Raw genomic sequence first — 24495 nt, forward strand, 5'->3', positions numbered from 1 at the left:
AAAATTAACTGAATGAAACTAACATAGAACGTTTTACACAAATCAACTTACTTTATAACAGATTTTTTTAAAGTCTCCATTGAAATGAATGGGATTGCTGCTTCACCGGAAGAGCCACCACAAAGAAAGTGCGGTTTAGTAGCATTTAGAGGAAAAAAGTGGGCGGGGCTGAATAAGGTCAATAGAGTAGTGTAAAATGTATCAAATATGTGACCAATGTTTCTGCTAAAATGTATTTGATTCTACAAGTTTTTTTTTTCTATCTGTTTGTCAGTAGTGACCTTTTTGCCCCATCAGACAGCATTTGCACGTCTGATTAACCGTTTACACTTTATAGATTTAAAGTGCTGTATGGATGCCGCAAAAAACAAACAAAATCTGCATCGCAAATTAAATACTGTTTTCCCTTGAGCGTACTGTACTCTGCTCCTATCAACCCCACTTTAGACTCATTCTGCTTTTGCCCAAATGGAAATATTTTGCAGCTGATTTTTTTTTTGTATTAAAATATATATCCAAAGCATTCCTAGCAACAGCATCTTGGTTTTCTTCCTCTCCTTCAGTGCTCCGTTTCTTTCTTGTAGTGGCGCAGACGACCGCTGGCAGGCCATCAAAAGCCAGCAGCTGCTCTCACATTGTGGCTATGATGAGAAAGTGATTATTTAGTCTGCCGTGCGTCTCTCGGGACAGTGGCGGTTTGACTGAGGACTCTTAAGAGAAGGCTGGTGGTTGCTGGAGGCGAAGGGGAGCGTACTGGTGACGGGACATCACAGACCTGACCGCAGCCGGAAACTGGAGCGCAGACCCCAGGGAGGTGCTTTGGGAAAGGCCTCCTCAGCATCTGTTTGGGCTGGCTGTGCGACCCAAATCTGCTGACAACGACCACAAGTATTTGATATCATACTTGGGTTGCGCATTATGAAAAGAATAAAATGTTATGTTGAGTTTTGTTTAAGTTCAACTGCATTACAACAACCTTAAACAGTTAACTTGTCGATGACCATGATGCGAGGTAAAACACTTTGAAGATTAGGATTAAAATAAAAGCATTTCCAAAACACAATTTTATGGAAGATATTAGCGTTCCTGCAATGTTTGCTCTGATATGAATGCATCAGTTTTGCCAAGATGAAATTATTAAACCTGTCCCAAATCCGTACCCTAAACCAACATGCCTGTTCTTAAACCTGACCCAATCAGAATATGGAATTAGCTGATATTGCAATTGTTTTCCAAAATATTGTGTAGCCACGCACTTCAGACTGCTATAAATTGCTTTTCAATAAATGTTTTCAGCCGTAAGGTTGTTTTTGACAGCACAATTACTGCCATGTTGACAAAAGGCATCAAGTGTCTTTGTATTAGCGACAATAGGTAGACAGATTATTGTATCGGTGATGTCTTTTGTCTTTTGTGAATGAACTTGTTTAAAGATGCAGTCTGCACAAACACTGATTTAATAAGGAGAGTACGTGAGCAAGAGAAACAACTGCTCTACTGTCACAACTGAGTAATTACACAACAGTGAATACTATTAAGAGTCAGACTGCTCCATTTATCAGTTTACAAATGGGGTGTATTCAAATGCACATTCATTGTTTTGTAGTTGCAATAAATGTTACTTTTAATCTGATTAAAATCTTTTGGATCCATTCATTTCAAAGAGCCGTTCCAAAGACTGGCTCTTTCACTATTTATTTATAAGCCAGAGAGAAACAACCAAGACTTAAATGTGTTTAGAATGGTTCAAACTGAGAGAGGGATTGTGTTTACCCTTTGGAATTATGTATAATCTAATTCAAACGTTGCACTACAATAATAATACATTTTAAACTAAGTGTTATTGTGATTCCAAATATGTTTTTTGTGCACAAAGCTTTCACTCCTGTCACCTATTCTGCTTCTGTACTGTTTCTTGAGTTGGTTCAGCGTTAATCAGTATAAAATGCATACAAATTAGAAAGAAAAAGATTCAGCTCTATTAAAAAATGCGATCCAGATATAACTGTTCACGTTTAAAAAAACCTTCAAAAGAGCCAACACAAACGTCACATCGCAAGTTTGGTTCTAATCAGACATATGTTCTGCACTGTGAGCGAGTGAATATACAGAGATAGTATGAGTTTAAGTTATTATTTAAGTTATTTTTTTATTCCACAAAAGTTTATAAAAGAGGGTCGCAATGCCAACTCATCCTCACAAGTAACAAGTGACCACTGAAACTGATATGAACCTAAAGACTATGACATATATTGCATACTACACAATAATTTTCATTTTATCTTTATTTATACGGGGAGGACCCAATGAGAGTATACCAGACCTTGGGCGCCTTGCTAAAATACAGAACGATGCAAACAAAAACAAACAAAACTACACAGGTCCATTTAAAACATTAAAAACAGGTGCAGGTGTGATTACAAATGTTTATCACCAGATTATTAAAGTGCATTTGTGGCATCTATTTGCATGTCCTTGAAATGTACTCCACTCCTGAGAAACAAAATAGGACTATAAATATATCAAAGACTATATCACACACTATACTATGTTGTATACACATTCATAATTCAAATCAAATATTCTTTTTCTCAAACTGGTAAGTGTACAAAATGCAAGAACGATAAGAACAGTGGTGAACATGAGCATTGTTGAATGACCTCCAGCTTGACACGTGATTGACAGCGAGTGGGTCGTGTTGTTCAGCTCATGTTAAGCGCCGTTTGACAAGTCCTCTGCGCGCACACGGTCTGGCTCTAATGTGAGGGGAGTGATATAAGGTGAGGCCTCGGGCGCAGAACCAGAGCACCCATAGGAGCAGAGGCTGGAGACGCGGTCGATAAAGAGTCACATCGGTGGGGGTGGTGAGGTCAGGAATGGGAGTTATTATAGAGTGAGGGTGGGCATGCTTCCGGCTCCATCGGCTCCAGTTCACTTTACATTGAAAAACTGTCACTCCTCTTTCTGTGACTGCTGCTGTGAGCCTCATCATTTTTGTCTTAAAATGTTCGTATTAACCCGCTCTACATGATCCTGGTATTTTTTATTTTGCTATTGTGTCTGTAAATCAAAATATGAACATTAATATCAGACAAGGTCACTCCCGCTAGCGTTGTAGCAGCAGGTTCGATTGACAGCATTGCTAAGTGCCCACTTCCTGCTAAACCAGCGGTGCGGGCGGGAAGGGACGTTATCTTCATCAGCCTCGCTCTGGATTGGCTCTTTGGTTGCTATGATACTCACGGTCGGAATTCCAAATATGGAACTCGACTCCTAATTCGCCCCTGCAGCTACTAGCCTGGATGAGCTTCATTTCACTGGAGCTGAACGCTATGGGTGACGTCACACTCCACTTGTACACAGTCTTTGGTTATTAATTAAGGATTGGTAACAACTTAAAGAGTTGGTGTAATCCTGAGTCATTCTTAATTGTACTAAATTGTACTTAATTGTACTATTACTAGATAAAATTGGATGGGTGGATAATTATACATCTTGATAAGTACATAAACATGCCTCTTATTTGATCTATTTGTCAATTCCAGACATTAAAAAAATAGATTATATATAGTCTAGCTACTGTGATTAACTGCAAAAATACACCACATACAAAAATTCCACATCTTTCCAGAATGTAATGTATGCTTCAGGTAAATCCAAAATCTCAATCCCACATTTTAACTGATAAAAATGTCAGCTAGAATTGGTTAAAAAATAATGTAATAATGCTAAATAATGTATGCTGAGACTGGGCAAGGGAGCGTGCTCAGTAAGCGCTTGGTCCTGGATGTGTGTGCTCATCTCCAAAGTGAGCTGCCCATGTTAATGACTGTGCCCGGAGACCTGAGGATCTCAATCAGCCCCCACCCGATCTCTCACCACCCCGCTATCTCCACCCACCCACACACACACACCCACTGAGCCACATGTGGACTACACCCACAGCCTCACATGCCCCCAACAACCAGCAGCAGAGGAAGCCTAAGCTCTTATATTATGTGTTTTAGATACATTTGAAGAAAGCTAAACAAAAGGTACACAGATAGTAAGATAAGTACACAAGAAAAACAATATGCCTTCTTTCGTTTTGAAAAGAAAAAATACTACTTTGAGGATGAGCAAGTTCAACTAAAATGCAAAATGTTGTACACACTATGTATTTTTAAAGGGTCCATATTATGCTATTTTGATCTATGTTATAACGCTGTTTCCTCATCACAAACAGACTGGAGTTGTGTTTTGTTTCATTCACACATGTTTAACACACAAACCCTACATATTTAGGCTGAGTTCGTTCTCTCAAACTGAAAACGCTCTGGTCCACATTGTGATGTCATGTGGTGATGCACAAAGAGCTCCATCTTCACTAGAATTTTGTGGAGAATTTCACCCCAATCTCTACTGAATAAAACGTAAAGTGTAGCTGTTAACTTGAAAATTTCCACTTCATGACATCACAAGGTGGAACAGAGCATTTTAAACCTTCGAGATGTAGATAGACTAATTATGTATGATTACTCAAATATGTGCGAATGAAACAAAACACAACTCCAGGTCTGTTTTTGAGGAGGTAACAACATTATAACATGGTTTAAAACTCACAAACGTCAATTTTGCGTAATATAGGACCTTTAAGTCAGTGTGTGTATTGTTAATTCTCATGAGTATACACTAAGTGGGAGTATTTTTAATCATTCCTAAAACTACGGAGCAGCAGGAAATTTGGTTTAGGCCCATCGGTGTAAAAATGTAAAGTTTTAGAGGGAGAAAACGTGCACTTGAGGTACAAATAAAATTAAAATCTCAAAATAATCTTAAACTCTTTCACCAAGGTAATAAAAAAAAATACAAAGTGAAAATATTGGTAATGCACGATTGGGGGATGGGTAGGGTCACATGTGGGCAATGACAAGTGACGCTAAGCCTGTGCGCACTGTCCTGACCTGCATTCAGACATAAACAGGAAGTGGCCTACAGGAAGGAAGTCATATTTTTTTTACAGCTGTGCCCTGGACAACGACATGTCCACATTCACCATTCACTCAAGTCGTCTGGTGTCTGCCTGGACTTAAAACACAGCTCTCAAAGCATACCAAGAAATGCTAACAGTTAGAGCTAGCCTTGTTGCATTTCGCTACTGCTTTTGCCACAATTTCCTCTTATTAACCCATCTCTTCCTGCCCCAGATAAACCATTTTGAGTCTTTGTTTTCGTTCTTGGAAAACGATCAAAGCCGCGAGTCTTAGCTAGGGCTTGTGATCTGTCATGGCGCAAGGATTTATAGGCCACTTGCATCCTACGCTACTCATCACATCTGCAATTCACAGACATAAATCAGGACAGCGAACGCCACACTGGTACATACAGAATATAACCACGAGAGGTTATAGGTAGTTTGCACTAGTGATGGGGTCTGGAGCCTTTTGCTTTGTATTATTAATGAGTTACTGTACGTCTATACCTCCGAGACATCCCCATAGAGACAAGCACACTTTAAAGAAGCCCTGATCAATTCCTCTGTCTGTCTAAAAGGTGTTTAAACAGGATTAGCATTAGCAGGGAGCAGGCCGAACGTGAAGAGGAAGCGATTTAATGTCCAAAAAGACAGGGGCTTGTTTTTTGCTAAGTCTCTTTCCTGTTGTGTTCAGATAAGGACTTCCTCTCCACCGTGGGGCTGGATATGAGAGTCATCCGTCTGTCCATCCACCCAGCCATCCACCCATCACACCCAAAGTCCACCGCACCTTTGGAAATATCAATCTGATTTTATGCCATGCGTGTTAAAGTGTAACTCAACATTCAAATCATTAGGCATTAATATTGAAAAATGTAATCTAATGTATTGAAACTATAGACTCTTTACTGAAGAATCTCAATTTTATTTTGTTAAACAAGCTACTGTAAAAATCTACTCAAACTAATCAGTTGTATTTAGTGAAAAAAATGCGTCCTATCCTATTATAATTTCTAACTGATCCACAATAAGATGAGAAGAGTATCAATATTTCAGTAATTATTTTAAAAAGCTACTACTAAATGTATTCTTTACTTCCTGTATTGCCACATGACATCACAAGGTAGAACAGAGTGTTTTCTGTTTGAGACAAAAAAAATGTCTGCCTAAATATGCAGGATTTGTGTGTTAAACATGTGTCAATGAAACAAATTACAACTTCAGGTACGTTTGTGATGAAGAAACATTATAATAACATAGATCAGAATATAGCACAATATATGGGCCCTTTAAGCTGTCACCTCTAAACGACCCCTCTTGCCTGAGCTTCAACCCCAGCTACGACACTGGGATGATCTCTTCCTGCCTGCCTCAGTATCTCTGTGCCTTCCTTCCTAGTCGCTAAAACACAAAAACTCGCTAGCATCATAACATAATACGCACATTAGCGCTAACTGACCATTATAGACTGCTATTAAACGAAAAGCCGATATCCCCATGTGTTCACTTCAGCGTAGTAAGGCTGGTTTTTGAGTGGATGAACTAGATCCCGTGGCCTTTCTGGTGCTCTTGTCTTCTAAAAGCTCCTATAGAGTCCTTTTTGTTAAGAGTCCTTGAGAGTTAAATGCTGCTTGATTGTCAGTGGTCTGTTGGTACCAAGGATAAACAGACCATTCATGAACTTCCACCTTTTAACAAGCCTGGAAAAGAATAGCGCTTTGATATATTTGAAAACTATAAATACTGCATGGGAATTCACATGTAGTACTGGTACAACTAACGAGAACCATCTAGTTTTCTAATTAGAATACGTCGGGGTCAAGACTGAGAGATGTTGTAAACTAGAGTGGGCAATATTGCCAAAAACTAATAAAAAGTTATTTTTCGTCTGTAAAATAAATGTCTTGTTTTAGGTTCAAGTATTGTTTCATGAATGAACTGTAATATTAACAACAGAAGTGTGTAAATATTTGCTTCGGATCCAGAATACACTCTTCTTCAATACTTTACGAAGATGTGAGTGTGGTCACCGGTGAATCTTCCTGTTTTCAAATGGGCGTGACTGACAGGTGGATTAGTCAATCGGGGACAGGCATGGTGCATCCGTATCGGAAAAAATCTGAAAAACATGGCGGATTTCTGCAGAATCAATACGCTAAACTGGTAATCTGAAGTAGGGAAATGTGATTTTATTGTAAATCAAAGGTGACCAATGAGCTCCTTCATTCAACATGTATCACTGAAAAAAACAGATCTGATTGGACGATCATGTTTGACCGAGATGCTCGAGATGCAGCAGGGGACAGGGGAACCAGACTGATATCAATTTGTATAAAACTACAGACAGATATCATTGGATAACTTTTCCAAATTATTACACTGCAAGCTGCTTTCCCTTTTCATCAGAACATATTTGACATTTTTAGGTTATACATTATATTCTATTTTGTATACTTCCAAATACGTTATTTTGTGGAGTAAACATTTACACTACCTCTAGTTATAACCATATTACTTCTATCATCCTCCATTTTGCAGTGGTACAGAATCCTAACCGTGTTTTGCAGTGTAGGGCGATCTTCTCTATATTTTTGTCATGTATCCATAAATAATCCATTAATTCAGTCTACAACAAAAAACTCATCCCACAATGGCCTATGCTGAGCGATTTAAAGCAGAACACCCCCCCACACACACACATTCACCTCCAGTCTGCAGATGGAGGAAGCCGGTCCTGCCTGTGTCTGTGAGGATGTGAGCTCTAGTGATGGCACATTGACGATAGGACCCATGACAGCAGTACGCATCAACTCAAAACCAAAAAAACTTTTAATTCAATGCGTATTGTTTAAGTGCAACAATGGCCCGGGTCCCAGTGTGGTTTAGGGAGGGGTGAGAAAGGTGAGCGTGTCCGTGCTTTTGTGTTTGGGGCTGGGGATGATCCCGAGGGTTCTGTGGGTTCAGAAATATTGTTGTGGTGCGCAGGCTACATCCGCTGTTTTTCAGGTAATGAACAAAATGTCAGACAATGAGCGGGCAAAGGAGGAAATCGTGCCATAAAAACTAACAAGAGATCCAGAGTAATGAAAGGCGTGTTTATACAGAGTGGTCATAATTGTGAACTGCAGTTGAAACAGTTACTCTTGATATAAATAATATTACACATTTTCATACATTATTATAAATACCTTGATAACTAGAATCAGGCGTAAAAAACATAATTTAGACAGTAAAAGATTCAACAACTAAACAAGAAAGTTACTGATCATGAAGTGTTTAAACTGAGCTGTCAGTATGATGTTACTAACAGGCTAGTGGTCCATTCTTCCAACAGGGAAAGACGGGTTCATGTTGTAATAGACACCAAATATATATTAATGCAGTTTTGACTAAATCTGTCCAAAATGTGGTTATAGAATTGGAAATGGCGCAGATCACAGCTGGATTCATTCCTCAGGCGTTTTGCATTTTGACATTATCAGACAGATCATGAAATACTCTTAAGATAGGCCCACACTACTTAGCATTTCCCTAGCCCATTTGGCCTATGCTAATGGAGTGTACTCATGCAGAGCAGCAGATCTTAATGAGAAAACCTTTGGCTGGTGATCAGTGGTATTGATCAGCCTGAGCCCCTGGTTTAAACAGGGCTAATTGATCAATCACTGCTGGTTGGTCTGGATTAATGGAAACTGACTGGTGCTTGGCTTCACCTCGAGACTGGGCCACACAACATGGAAGAACAGAGGAAGTAGCATGCCAATACTAATATAGTCAGAATTTTAAGCATACACAGGGAAAAGTGAAATCCAAGGTAGGAATATTCGTAAATATTTTATAAGTGTTACCTAATTGTGTCTCCAGATATGAAGTAAATGTATTTGTTATGTTATTTCTTCACATTTACAAAAACCTTATATATGAAGTAAATGTATTTGTTGATGATGATGATGATGATTATGTGAGCCAACTATTCAGTCAGAAAGCAGAATTATGTCCTCACTTTTGGTTGCCAGATCCTGATCCATTTGCAATAAACCCCCAAAAAGCTCTGTAATATGAGTAAATATAAGACAGCTATAAAGGCATTCCTGGCTCAATGCTGATTCACTATACAGGAGTGTGTGTTACAGCTATTACGTTTAAATAAAGTGTATATACGCTAACACAAAATGTACTACCAAACCATGATTTTTTTTTTTTTTTTCTCCAAAACTCTTCATACATTACATAGTTCTTCCAAACAGAGTAAGAGTAAAATGGCCAGTCCAAGAGTTGACATGACACCAGCACTGTCCCTGCCAGGAAACCTCCACCACACCGGCCAAAACAGGAAGCCCTCGCAGCACATGCACCCGTCCCAGAGAGCGCTGTGCTGAGAGGAGACTGGCGCTCCGCAGAGCTGTCCTCACTCAGGGGCCAGTGTGTGTGTGTGTGTGTGCGCGCGTGTGTGTCCGTGGGCTCCCAGCTGCTCTGCCGAGGGACTCCCAATCGCGTGTGAGTGAGACGCAGAGGGAGCTGCAGTAACGGGGCTAAATTAAAACATTCAACAGGAGGAAAAAGGGAGAGATGAGGAGAGGATTGGAGGTGTTTTGGCAGTAGCAAGTGTATTTTTGTACGAGTTATATAATCTTTGTGAATTCCTTTATTTGTACATTTATCAGTACATCTGTATCTGTCTATTTTTTATGCTGCTATTATTGCACACAGGATTTATAAATAACTTTTTCCATTTCTGATTTGCATTATCTTTGTTAAAGTAAACATAACACCTATAAGTCTTGCATTTATAGTTGTTTTTTTAATCTTTTTTATTTGGAGTTTGGGCATTGTTTAGGTGCACTATGTAACTTTCCAGCCGAGGGGCACGTCAACGCATTGTCTCCATGGAGATGTTATCGTTTTGCCTCGAATGTTCCACAGTATGGTATTAAACTTCTTCTTCCATTTATTCAACTATAGGTGTTTTAACTGGCACAAAAATATCTTGAAAAACATGTATTCTCACTGTAAGCAGGGTCGACTCTCTTCTGACCTGTGGCCTCAAAAAGTACATTTAATATCACATTGTGGAACACCGTTATGGAGACAAACATGTGTACAGTCTGTGACACATGTTAGTAATAATAAAGTATGATTATATTTTAGATTTATATTATCTTTGACAAATTAAAGCTCACAATGTCTCAAAACATATTTTTCTAATTTGTCTGATTGCTCTTCATTAAGTCAATTGTTTATTTATAATCTTAAACAAGAAAATGTGCCAAGAAGTGCTCCGTGAATTTAGAATTAGCTAGCACAAATCTACTACAATCTCACACACAGACTCCAGCTCCAAAAGTACCGGACCTGCGCACTCCAGAGCCGTCCACAGAGTGAACTTTACCATATCCCCATGCCCCGCACATAAACACTAACAGCCCTCTTTAACAGCGCGATGGCTCTGCGGACTGGGACTTCCACTAACCTCGGGTGTGAACTTAATTGTGTATACTCAGGTATAGAGTTTCCAACCTGTGGAGCTCAAAGAGAAACAGACGCTGTGAACCTGACAATGAGTGAGGTTGAGGGGGAGATAGGGAGAATAAGAGGAGAGGGACCACCCAACAGCTGAGAAGAAAAATAAAGCGGGTGGAGAGAGGGAAGTCAGATCTGATCAGGGCAAACCTGTCACTGAGGTTCAACGCTACTAGAGGAACACTAAGGGCCAAAATATGAGGTATGCTTAAAGGGAGTTATTTGGAACTGGGTTAAATAATTTTAGGAGGTATGAGGTTAAATGTTTATACTGAGCTTCAGAGCATGATTTTATTGGTAAAATAGTAGAGAAGAAAAATTCAAAGCTGTTTTACATTATAGCGTGATTACAACAAAACCACTTTCATTCTTAAAGTGTATAAAAATGTATTTCTGTTAAGACCTAGCTAAAACTGAAATTAAACTAAGAACTAATTTGAACTATTCAGGTGTGTTACTGAGAGTGACCACAAGAGGGACAGTACATTGTATGCAAGGTTAGTTCAGTATGCAAAGTTGTTAGTTATTACAAGGAGAGGTCAGTGATAATTTGTACATTTGACTGTTTGAATAAAAAAAATAAAAAAATAAACTGGTAAAGTATAATTTAGAAATAATTTGTTGTTTAATTCAGTCTTTATTATGTGAACTTTGTATATGAATAACAAATATGTTGCATGGGATTTTTTTTTTTATTTAGTTAAAGTAAATGTATTATTTAAAATGCTCATTTAATTAAGTGACACTATATTATTTTAGCTGTAAAATGTGTAAATTGCACAGGATTTCACCACACAACATAAGAACATCTACGTCTTGTGTTATTCCCATCAAAAGTAAATGAACAGTGATGTTACGAGAGCAGGTCCGAGCCGCTGAGTGCTCCTGTTGACTCTGTTAACCCAACAAAGTAATCTCTCAACCCCTCACCTCAGTCTGTTTTTGTCCTGGGGTCGGGGGTCAAATGCCGCTGTTGACCTGCTTGAACCACCCTGTTACCCAAAGCTCAAAGTCCCAGCGCTGGACTGACTGACATGAAACACAGTATTTATGGCTCTACGTCAGGAGGCGGTGCGTACCTTTCTGGGTTTGGTTTGAGTGGCGTTGGAAGTGTGGCTAGGAGGATTTTCTGTTCTCCCCGGAGCAGAGGGCATGGACAGATGACCTGCAGACAGACAAGCAGATGAAGCAGTGAATAACAAAGCAGGCAAGAGCTCAGACCTGCAATTAATGATTAGGTTACACAAAACTACACCTTAGCGCTAATAAAACATGAAGAAAGACTTAACTCAGAATGAAATAATTTATTAATAGTTTATTTGGAATGATTCAGTCTTTTTTTTCCCTATATTTTGAACTGAGCACCTATGAAAAAGAGAGTGCACTCATTAGATCTCCATGTATAAATACAGATGTAAAAAAAAATAAAGAAAAAAGCTAGGTTAGGCTAATTAGCAATAGATATTATGAAATGTTACCATGATTATTTTAGTAGTAGAATAATCGTACAATTATTTCTACTGTACAGATTTGTTAAACATATTTTAAGCAAATAGTACATAATTGAAATATATTTCTGAATAAAGAATATTTACAAATATTATACAAAAAAGTCTGAAATTTCGTATTCCTTTATGACATTTTCATATAATAATGTTGCCGTTTTTGTTATACAAGCTCTTTTGGCGTGTGTTTTAGAGCTTGTATTGTCCAGTTGTTGATTGCCATAGTCAAAACACAATTATTTTACCAGCTGACTACTCACGATTATTATGATTCATTGTTGGAAGTAGTGCTATACGTAGTCCATTGAATAAATGCATACATGATTTTAACTTTATATGAAAATAAGGCATGATTATATTTAATATTTTGGCTGAGTGAAAGGAAAGGAAACCAAACCATCCAAAAGCAACACCACATTGAATTGGATCAGGTTTGACACGTTGACGGTTGCCACATTCACAAAGATCCTTAATTTGATGGGAAAAAAATGCTAATATCCCATTGCAATAATATTTCCAGTAAAAGGGCAATACATTTGATTTAGCAATTCAAATACTCTAATTCCGGAAAATGTCTTAAATTACAACCAGAATTTGGACTCCTAACGACAGGCCGTCTATAACAGAGCCAATATTCCTTACAGTAACAGGCACATTTGACCCAATTATGAAAGGAAAGCATGCGGTAAGAGGAGGGATGACCCAGAGGTGGAGGATTATAAATTGCAGCCAATTAGGCCCAAGAAGAGGAGATAAGACAAGCGTGGCTAATGATCCCATATTCATCAACTCCTGACGCTCTTTTCACATTTGAGGCGTTTAGACCATGATCGGCTCGCACTGGCTCGCACTGGCCCACACTGATTGGGCAGCGCTGCAGGGGCTAAGTGTTGTTCAAGGACGCTGGGCAGATTACAGCTGATGGACAACAAGGAGGCGGCAGAGAAACAGGGTTGTAATTCACTAGGCTGATATTATATACAAGTTATTTATGATAACTGCTTTGAGTGTTGATTGACTCAGTGTTGATGTACTGAATATTCATAAAGATTTCCAAAATATATTATGTAAACTTGTCAATCGAAACTCATTAGTGCATGACTTTTGCATTTTCTGCTTCAAAATATAAAAAATGCACTGATATTATTTTGTTATTACCAGAGTGGTAAATTTTTATTATTTAAAAACAAAATGAATAGCCTTTGGAGACTTCAAATGCAGTGCAAAGGTGGGAATATATTAGAGATAGTCCGGACGATTGTTTTTACTTTTTAGCGTATCGGCTATCGGCCTTGAATCTCTAGCACAGACTGATATTTTGTTTTGGTTAATTTGCTGCCTAAAACACACACACAAAGCTTTATATTAACCCTTTAATATGATGAGGTAGCTGCACAAAACTTGACTACACAGCTCTATTATAAGTTTGTGGTAAAAAAAGAACTTGGGAGGAATTTGGTGTAAATTTAAATAACATAATTTGAGGAAAAAAAATCTAAATCGGCCCTATATATCAGCCCAAAAACATTGGCAGAGCTTATTGGACATTGGTTGCTCTGGACTCTAAACCATCGGTATCGGCATCAGCCATAAAAAAATTAATTAATTAAAAAAAAAAAAACATATCAGTCAATCTCTAGAATATATTTAGTATTCTTTTACAATAAGTGAATACTGTGACTGTCTGTGTCTTTGTGACTATAACACACACAAATCAGGAAATACATCATACTTTGCTTTATATTTGTCTGTATCAAAATCAATCAATATGATTTTTTAAAATGATGTCATGTCATCATAAACATAAGCTGTATTCCGTGTGCCAGTGGCAAATCCAGATAAATTGACAGTTTAAGGTCTAACAAAAACCTACTAGCCAATATCAGGGAACAGATAGCAAGAGGTTGAGAGTCTTATTCTGCATAAAGAACACTTGAACCTAAAGTTGCATATGGAGTCCCAGAAGCCCATAATAATATATGGACACAATCTGACTAGGCATTTTTATAGGTGATTCGCCCCACCCATGTGTCCATCACTCCCTCCGCTCCAGGCCTCATCTGCCTGGAGTAATCACTGTTGATCTGAAGGTGGGCCGGACACATCCAGCACCAAAACTCATTTCACTGTGATGCTCTGTGACCCCCACCTGCACCGACAAACAGCCACACAGCCCACTGCATATCTTCATAAGTCTCTGTCTCATCTACATGGGAGGGGGTGCGAGGGCGGGGCTCTGCTCTGAGGGTAGAGAGGTCAGCGCTCGAAAGCAGTGGATCATTCAGAGGTGTCAGAACTGCTCTTTGGGACAGCAGATGAGGAGGACTTATGGGGCACGGCGGGGAAACATAAAAGTGTGTCCTGTGTAACTAGATTCTCATCCAAAGTTTAATTCACAGAGCTGGCTAACATCCACAAACCCACCGCCATGGAGTGCATTTGCATTTGATTATAACCTAATTATAAATGCCACACACTGCTACTGTACCAGGCCTGAATGGTGATTTGGTGGCTAAAGTGCACCAGGGGGTGTACTGTCAGAACTGGTTACTTGTGAATGACAAAAATGTGCACATCTAAACACTCAGAGGACTGACTGTGTTTGGCATGAAGTAAACAGCTTTTAATAGCATCAAACCGACTGCATTTGGTGTGCAACCATCTGTCCAGTCCATTGTGTCTGCTGAGGCTTTTTAGATGCCTGTTAAACAACAGCTGACGTATGGGCTGTGGTCATCGCTGTCTAGACCCAAGTCAAATTTCTTCAGTAATTTTCTTGTGCTAGCTAACATTATTTTAACACAGTATTTCACATTTATTTGTCATAGATTAGTGACAACATGACAGGCTAAACTCTATCAGCTATCATTTTTCTATAAAACTTAAATAAAGGTAGTAAAGGGGTGAAAGAGTGCACTAAAGTGTGGTGTAGAGGGGTGAGGGCCAGGTCCAGGAAGTGTTCACTCCTTCCTTCCCATGGTGCCCCTGGCCTCCATAACTTCCAGTCACTGGCTGAGAGAAGCCAGACACGACCGGATAATAACCATCTAATAAGACAACATTGAAAGCAGGCTGGCGCTTGTACATTGGGAGTTAGGCAGGCATTTGTATACATGATTATCAAATTCACATTGGTATATTGCATAAGAAAGTGCCAGGTGTTTGCAAGATGCATGAAAAAGGTATAACTATAATTTTCAATTCAAGCATGAGAACAAAAATATCTTGGACGCATAAAAAAAAACAATGTTCCCCTGACGGATCTTCTTACCCTCTTGTGCCACCATCAGAGAAAAACGTTAACACATGGCAAAAGATACTCATCATTTCTCTGTGTATCAATTATCAATTTAGAAAGTGGAACTGTATCCCCTTTGGTTTTGTGCGCTCGGTATCTAGTTTGGTGACCTTAAGGAAATGAGGCTGAGATAGAGGGAGCCTGATATGGACAATGGGAGAAATAGTAAAGCAACCAGTGTTTCTTCAAAGTGTAATCATTTACATCATATACAAATAGGCAATTTCATATTTTATGTAATGCCTTTAGGCCAAGCACATATGACCCTGTAATTCAAGGGAATCATCATAGCACTTTCAGTGACTAAAACACATCCCATAGTACCATAGCCTTCTCTCCACTCCTGTGTCCTCTTGTTCATATCTTTGATATCTACATATCCACACTCGCATTTAGTACAAAACTGCATGAAAATTCCAACTTGCCTCGACACAAGAGGAAAAGTGAACCATGCCTCCAAACAAAGAGCAGCCTCTCGCAGCCAAATGAGAATCTATCTGTCTGCTGGTTTCTTTGCTTTGAGTGAGGATGGGCAGAGCAGCTGCAGCCTGCCGCTACACTGCTCAGCCAGGGGAAGGCAATAGGTTTAGCAGGCGAGAAGGCGAGGCAGATTTATGGCTTTGGAGGTGACCTCTGGGGCCGTAACACGGTGATGGGTGAGTGGCTCTCAACGGTAAGCTACTGGCACTTGACAAAGTGCCCGAAGCAGAATGAATTTACTTCTCTTTTCCTCAATCATCAAGCAGCCACTGCCCTGACCCCCATCCTGACTGCTATAACAAGATCTCCCATCTCACAAGGGCCTGAAAAATTTACTGTCACATCTACTTTTCAATGAGCTCAAGTGAGCACTTCTTTCACCTTCAGCGGAGCAGGTGCCAGTGCATAGGATGGCTAGCTTGCCCGCTGTGTTCATGTGTGTTTTATGTGGTGTGTAATAAGAGAGACACATGTGTGAAAGTACATAGAAATACTGTGTAGTCTCACTCATCAGATGCACAGAGCAGCAGTAAGGGTGCCAGGCAGGGACACAAAGGGCACTTCTATACAAATGTCAATAGACACTTGTGAAGCTTAGATTAGAAGTCAATCTACCTTAGCACATTGCTTAGCCACACACACAGCACACAGAGACATTACAGAGGCTGTGTGGCCGCCTGCTTTCATCAGCGCCATAGCAGCAGAGTTGAATTTAATGATGCTGATATTTTTTATATGCACTTCATAAATCTTTTGCACATGCACATTCAGATTTCACCTTTCCTGCACTCTGGTTTGTGAAGAGCAAAGACAATGGCCAAGAAACGAATTAAAGAGCAGAAGAGCTTATGATTGACTGAGTCTACTAAAAGTGAAGACCACCCACTGATGACAAAAGGGCTTTTCTACTTTCAAAAACAGAAAGATATCTGCAACTGTTAGAGCACTAAATCGCCTAAATAAAAATGATAATGCAAATCAATAGGCCGTAACTTTGACAGTGAAAGTTGGCTCAACATTTCATCTTGTCATATGAACTCTTTAAAAGCCAATAAGTAATCAAGCCTCGTTACTTTTATGGCTCTTTTGTTCAGCCACACCCCTTGGGAAAATATTATGATGAGCCAATAAAAATCAATGATTAAACATGTGTAATTTTCCATAAATGGTATATTAAAATTTATTGAGATTCTCAAGAGGGACATAAAGTCAGACAGTGTGTTGCTTACAGGGGAAAATAAAATCTATTCAATAAGCTACAGTAAAATTGATCAGGCCGTAAAAGCGGCTCACTACATGCGCTCATGGTTTATCACACTGGGTTTGGACTGTTTTATCAACACTAATGCTCTACATCTTTCAGAGTGATGGCTAACTGACATTTTATTACAATTATTTATGAATTTATTTCAGTTAATTCTTAAATATGCATTTGAGATCCTTCCAAGTCATGAGACATTGATTTGAACACAATATTAGAAGAGAAAGCAATAATTGTGGTCAATAACTTTTTCAATGGCTTTTGAAGTTTAAGTAATAGTACAGACTCTATCTTTATAGAAGCTTCCTTAATACAACGGCCCAGCCTCTGTATACATTGTTTATGTTATTATGGACATTGTGGCACCTGTGCCTTTCTATCAAAGGAAAATGAGAATTCCAGTGGTGAGTAGTGACGCTGCTGGGTGAATCAGTGTTAGTGGCTCGGCAAACAGCGTTTTTCTTTTAACTTTCAATTCTCCTAAGCATCCGTGCTTCACAGCCCCTGGGGCTATTGCCTTTCTCAATCTGTCCCTGGAGAGGCACGAGTTATGGTCCCTGTCCATTGAGGAGAAAGGGATGTTATTCCCCTGTCACCTCCTGGTCGCGCCGCCATCCTCCCTGCCCTGATCTACGGCCTGAGAGCCCCCCACCACCTCGCCCCCTCCCTCTGCAGTGCTTTGCTTCATCGTAAGGTGCTGGCTATGTCGTTACCACGGCCCGTGGAGATGAGGGTGACAAAAATGTGATGGTGGGGGTAGGGGGGCTTGTATGGTTCAGAGGGGCTGAGGGTGTCACCGATGGGTTCAAATAAAAATGCAGTGAGTGAAGCAACTAGATTAGTTTAGGTTGAAGAGCTCTTTTCAGTGCATGAGAATATGGGGAGATCTGGTGGAAAGTCTTATGACACTGGGCCCTGAATATGCGCTGCAGATCTACCACTGAGCCACCTGCAGCACATGTTACCCAAGTTTGATTTGTTTTTTGCATATGGCACATGGCCAGAAGAAGAGTTCCAACCTCCCAGATCCAGAGACCTTCAAAGCCCGAGCCTATTTCCATAATGACCACCCTACTACTTCTTATAGGCTTCACTACACCTTAGGCAAATGTGTGGCTTGTGGGGGTCTTTCTGGGTGAGGGAATAAATAAGCAGATAAATAGATGAATAACCCAGAGGAACTATGCTCTGGCCATCCATCATACATCCCATTACCACGCACTCAGCGCCACTTGCCGTATGTATAATGCAGTCAACCTCCATAAGCAGATACAAATTCAACTCTTTTCCTCCTCAATTTGTTATATGTGACAACCCTACAGCCCATGCCCTGTTGTTTCTTTGAATTATGAATAGATTCTCCTTACCACACTGCCGCTGAGCGCTCTTATGCAGAACAGCTGTGGAAAACAAATTCAAGAAGCTTGGTGCGTGCTGTAGCAAATGGCTGCGTATGCATAAACTGTTGTTCTTAAAGCCACTTAAGAACAAGCAAATGGGTTCCATATTTCACCTGGAGAGTTCTCAGATTGAAAGTGAGAAATACATGTTATAAAACAGGTACACGTGTTTCTACATGTTTGAAATGATCAAAAACGGGTTTAAGATCTGATGTAAAAAGCGAATATGTTTTAACTGTTTATCGTGTTATCCTCTTAAAAACTATGAATTCAGATGTCAATATCAGATATCAAATGCACAGGAGAATAATTTGGATATAATTGTGTTGGCGAAAAGGAGAAAAAAGTAAATGTATTATTACATGTACAACTACAGCAAATGTAAATATTAAATTAAATTAATAAATTGCCAAACTTGCGTAGTGCATGTGTTTTATCATATCTTGTAATCATGACAGATACATAAAAATATATAAACTACTGGCATCGTCCTTGTTTCAATGCAGGACTACAATTATCTCCTTCCAAACCTTCAGCCCTATGACACAAGCCTATTTTCTGGTCTTTATTTTTTAAACAGAGAACAATCCAAACCAGAAAGTGAAAAGCAATAATTAAAATACTTTTGTGCCTAGAACACAGGAATATCTCTTTCCTTGTGTGCAGGGGTAGAGCAGGGGTGAAGCTGTGAGGAAGTGAGTTTTGGGGATTTGGCTGAACTCTCTGAGCCTGTTTGGGTTGAGCAGATGTAGAATTAGTACACATCACTTTGCATCAGTGAGATGTTGAACATAAGCTGCCACTCAGAGGCCAAATACCTCAGTGTCACACGCACACCTCGCAGCACTGTCTGTGCATCAGCTCCTGTGGTCATTATCACTGTGATGTTAGCCCCCACGGCAACCAAACTCCCCCATACTAACTGTACTTAGTGTCTGCATAACTGGCATGTTTCCATTGGTATTACAATATGCACATTCAGAAGGAAAGTTTGGACTAGCTATGAATATGTAACACATAACAGAAACCTGTCTTGAAGGTCTTACTTTAGACCACACTGGAGTTTGAACTCTCGTTAAATTACTTAATTTGCTTTAGTTCTGATGCTGCTACCTTATTTACACTCCCATTCCCAAGTCACAGGAAGGAGGTTGAACCTGTAATTAACTGTTTTGAAATCAATCAGGTATTTTTCTAATGCACGCGTCAGAGTAGTATTTTTGACTTGTAGCATTACACTTGGTATTTTAATTTTTACTTCTGTTCAAAGATATCGTTCAAAGACATCGTTTCAAACTGCGATAATAATACAGTATGTTCTGTGGTATGTTCACAATGACAAATAAACATGACAAATGGACACTTGAAACATAGACATGGTCAAAAGATAATGTTATTTTACAGACTTGAACCTATAACCACTGTTTTACCATGTATTCACAAAAAAATTAAAATAATAAAGCTGCACAATGAACTTTGCCTGTATAGTTTAACAGACCTGTTGCATGTCAGCAGACATCGCTAAACGCACATGACGGGTGATGGTGCAGGGGCAGGAGGGATGAAGAGGGGGAGGGTCGACCCGTAGTGTCTGCAGGATCTGGGTGTAATCTGCTGAAGATGCATGCAATATACCGCCACACCACTTTATCTGGAAGGCCCCTAATTGCAAGCGATGCTATAAAACACATGTTAGCCAAGCAGGAAGGAGTGTCAGATGTCAGCCATGTGCAGGCGTATGGTTCCTACAAGAAGAACTGTGTAAACTGGATATGACACCAAGTCTGTATCTGCAAGAGACTATTTTAAATCTGTCCTCTGGTTGCTCTGTGTATTTTGCCTTAACAATACAACAATATAGATGTAAAAGAGAAAAAAAAGTCTGTTGTTGAATTCAGTGGCAAACTTATAAAGATACAACTAATAAACGTATGAATCATAAAAGTATGAACTCTGAGCAAGGCATAAACAACCAAAAGTATAAAAAAGTATAAAACCCAGTCTCTTTTCAATCGCAGAGTGGAGAGCTTTAACGAAGCAAGAATAGGTGCGATAACACTAGTGACCTAGCATATTATTCCTACTTTAAAGAGCTCGCAACCTTCACCTAAACATTGTGTGGGTCCTTCTTGTCGAGAATCTAATCCATCGACAAACACCCACGTAACCGTTCCCTTTCAGTTCAAATCTCTATCCAATCCATACCTATTCTATTGCTGTTGCTCCATTATGCACTTGTCCTTCTGTAGTGCTCACATACCCTCAAACAAGACCCAGTCTGCACTGTGGACATTTGCGTCAGCCAACTTTGGTAAACAGAAAGATGGAACAAGCAAAAAGGTATCAAAGCTATCAAAGGCAGACCCCTCACTCAACCCACCCACTAAGAAAAGAGCTGACCTTGTACAAGCAAGATACCACTATCACTAGGAGAGATGGGGACGTAATTGTACGAGAATGGGACCCATCTGTTTGTGCCTTATGGAAAAAGGACATATTGTAACACATGTGGAGCAAGGTAAAAAGCAAGCACTATGGACGCAAGATTAAGACAAAGAAAACAGCTATTCTCTAATACGACGTAAACACTGAAATCTTGATGTTCATTTTGAAGGCCAGGTTGTTATGGTGTTGGCACAGAACTAAAATTTTGAACTTGAAAACGGTTTGGTTCGATTCACAAACTATTGGTATTTTCAACAAAAGATATTTTCCATGGCCTGTTTGTCTCCATGAGGATGTTTTTGCTGTCCCTGGAATGTTCGACAGTACAGCCCTAAACATATCTCTGTTGCGTCTATTCAATTGCAGGTGTGTTTATTGTTCTTCTTGATATAGATTTTCTTTTATACTGTAAGTGTATCAAACACGTTGCAAAAAAAACTATAAGCATAGGACCACTCTATGGAAACTGTCAGGTATGAAAATAAATTAAACCTTTGTCTGAAAAAATAATCTTTTAAAATAAATAGCCGGAAGATCAGATGAACTTCATTATTAGACTATTGTGATTAACGATTATTTAAAGGGCTCATACTGCTCTGTTTTCTATGTTATATTTAATTCACACATGTTAAACACACAAACCCTGCATATTTAGGCTGAGTTCTACTCTCAAACAGAAAACACTCTGTCCCACTTTGTGATGTGATGCGCTAATACAGGAAGTTCTCCAGTCCAGTCTTTTTAAACTCCACACACCTTCACTAGAATCATCTGGATGATTTAAGTAGCAGTGATTTCGGTGTACTAAACAAAAGGTAAAAGGTACCTGTTAACTTTAAAACTACCGCTTCATGACATCACAAGGTGGAACAGAGCATTTTGAGGTTTGGAGAGGTAGACAGACTAATAATAAAGCATGACTCAAACAAGTATGAATGAAACAAAACACAACTCCAGGTAAGTTTTTGATGTGGTAAGAACATTATAACATGGCTTAAAGCTCAAAAGAGTCAGTTTCACGTAATATAGGACCTTTAAAATATTGTAAATGTAAAAGGATTTATTTATACACTATTTTGTTAACCTTTTTATAACTGTTTCTTTTTTACTATCGGGCTCCAAGCTGTTCCATTTCCATATTACTTCCCTATTCTTCTCTTGAACACAAAACGTTGCAGCTAATGTACCACATAATAGCAGGTGACATTCAGTTATTGCTACAATTGTCTTCTTTTCAAAACCGTGACTTTTGCTGCCGATGTTCATTTCTCTGCCTGCGCTGCGTTCGGCTAAAGTGACACGTAGACTGATTTAACTAGTGAGCTCAAACTGTAAGTGAGACAGTGTCGGAGGGCCATGCAAATCGCCTGTAACGGAAACGCCGTAAATCACACCGTGAGTGTAACAGGCAGCATATGTACTATTCAAATGTGATTGTGCAAGTCATAAACCACCCGCTGCCATCTATTTCCTCAATGAAGACCGCTCATTATGGATTATTTGCATTGACTGATCCTCACAGCGTGCAAAAGCCATAAAACTCCATGTGATATATGGTATAGTTGTATTTTGTTTGCCAGTGCTTTCGAAATAAACGTATCTGAGTAAAGAATGTGAGGGTTTGTCTGTAAACGCTTCACTCTTTGAAACAAAAAATGTAAACGGACATAAGGGCATGCTTTACATTACAGTAAAATCAAGTAAAACTATGGCCTTTTATATAGTCTTTCATTACTTCGCTTTGAAATTTGTGCTTCCAATCTTTTCCATAACCAAATGACTGCTAACTCGAGTGAGCGCGGTGCAGGTCAGGGAGCTAGATTGAATCCAGGCTCTCTGGTTAGTGTTTGGGGGAGATTTTTGATTTAACATTCCCTCCCTCTCTCCCTGGACACTCTGTACCTGCATTTTTCACTCCACACCATGCTATTGTCAGGTATAATACAAACAAAATAGTTGTAATCACTTAACTGAATGTCAATAAATGCAGCTTTAGGGAGGACTTTTCTGCAGTAGCTACAAACCCAAAAAAAACAAGGAAAAAAAAAAAAACTACAGAAGTCCTTCGGCAAAGCAACCACTTGTGAACACAAACATTTCTAAAGGCAAGGTTACAGGTGCAGCCATGCTCAAAAGAAGTATGTGAACGGAAAAAGGTACACAACAAATATTTGACTTATTCTGAATGTGTAGAATTGTATTTCACCTTTCCAATTAAAAAATACTGCTCAGGCGCTGACCTTCCTTGTTCTTTTTGACGCAAAGTGCCAATTGGTTGTGCTTTTTGGGAAGCAAGGTCAACAGAGTATTTAAATCAAATGAAATAAAATTATGTGATTATGTGAAGCGCTAAAGAGGAGCACGAATTTTCTGAAAAGCTAACCTCGGGCCGGCTCACCCAATTTCTAACCTGAATGTACAAAGTAATTAGCTACAGTAGATGTAATCGTAAACAGTAATATAATGTAGATGTAAAGTATGATGAGATTTGTCACTGATCAAACCCAGACAAAATGTTCAGCTTCAGTCTAAACAGTAGCTTCAACACGTCAATGTACAGGTATGAATCTATGACGAGATATAAAGTAGTGAAACAGTGTTGATAGAAATAGGACTCTTATTTCCAAATAGACAAGGTGGTCTTTTCAAAACTTTTATCTATTTTTAACCATATTTCACCACATTATTTTTATCATTCATTGGAGGTTGAGTGATCTTGGCTGGTTAGGTTTAACTTTTAACTTGGGGCGACAGTAGTTCAGAGTGTTTGTCCACTGAATCCGGAGGTTGGCATTTCAAATCCTGCTCCCGACATAAACATATTTGGGCGAGTGATCAGATCCACTGACCCACAGATTAGCGGTGCGATGAATGCTGCTGTTGTGTCCTTGAGCAAGACACTTAACCCACCTTGCCCCAAGTGTCTGTGTACATTGGTGTATGAATGTGTGTGTGAATGGGTGACTGGTTCATTGATGTAAAGCGTTTTGAGTGCCTGGAAGGTGGGAAAACGCAAAAAAAAAAAAAAAAAAAAAAAAAAAGGTGATTATTTACCATGTGGCCATTTAACATTTTTGGTTAAAGAGAAGGTATTATGCTTTTTTTTATTTTATTTTTTAGCTTCCTACCATGTTATAATGTTGTTCCATCACCAAAAACATGCTTGAAGAGGTCTATATATGTTTTAGTAATTTAACTATCTCTCCTGAGGCCTATTCAAACCTTTCTTACAGTTTGCTTTAAGATTCTGTACAATGGTGATCTAAATATGTTATGTGTTGGCAGTTAAAACCCCATAGAAGTAAAATACCCCCTCTTTAAGATTAGATGTAAACCGTTGAGTGAAATCGAAAATTTGAATAGGCATAAAAAACTGTTTTATTTCACTTTTTGTTTACCAAGAAAGCTCCACTGAGATACCTTTTTTTTTTTTTTTTTTTTTTTCAATGGAGTCCCGGGACCCTATATGTTTTTAATGATAGGCGAAATCGGAGCACTCAGAGGAACTCAATGTAAACTCAAAAAAAAAAAAAAAAAAAGGCCAAGGCTACTGTCAGTTCGGAATTTTCACCTATTTGCTGTTAGGCTGGAGTGGTAAAAACTAAGCCTCATACTAAAGTGATTTCCTTTAT

At 39.1% G+C, this 24495-nt stretch overlaps 1 protein-coding gene across 1 annotated transcript in view; it reads right to left on the bottom strand.

Annotated features, from left to right (window-relative positions):
* Window positions 1-24495, bottom strand: part of LOC117369832 (adhesion G-protein coupled receptor D2) — a 64101-nt gene that overhangs the window by 3583 nt on the left and 36023 nt on the right. Inside the window, exon 24 of the mRNA XM_055221046.1 lies at window positions 11554-11639. Coding sequence (XP_055077021.1) covers window positions 11554-11639 — 86 coding nt within the window. The remainder of the gene's footprint in view (window positions 1-11553; window positions 11640-24495) is intronic.

Source organism: Periophthalmus magnuspinnatus, chromosome 4, assembly GCF_009829125.3.
Source record: "Periophthalmus magnuspinnatus isolate fPerMag1 chromosome 4, fPerMag1.2.pri, whole genome shotgun sequence".
In the NCBI taxonomy this organism is placed as follows: Eukaryota; Metazoa; Chordata; class Actinopteri; order Gobiiformes; family Gobiidae; genus Periophthalmus; species Periophthalmus magnuspinnatus.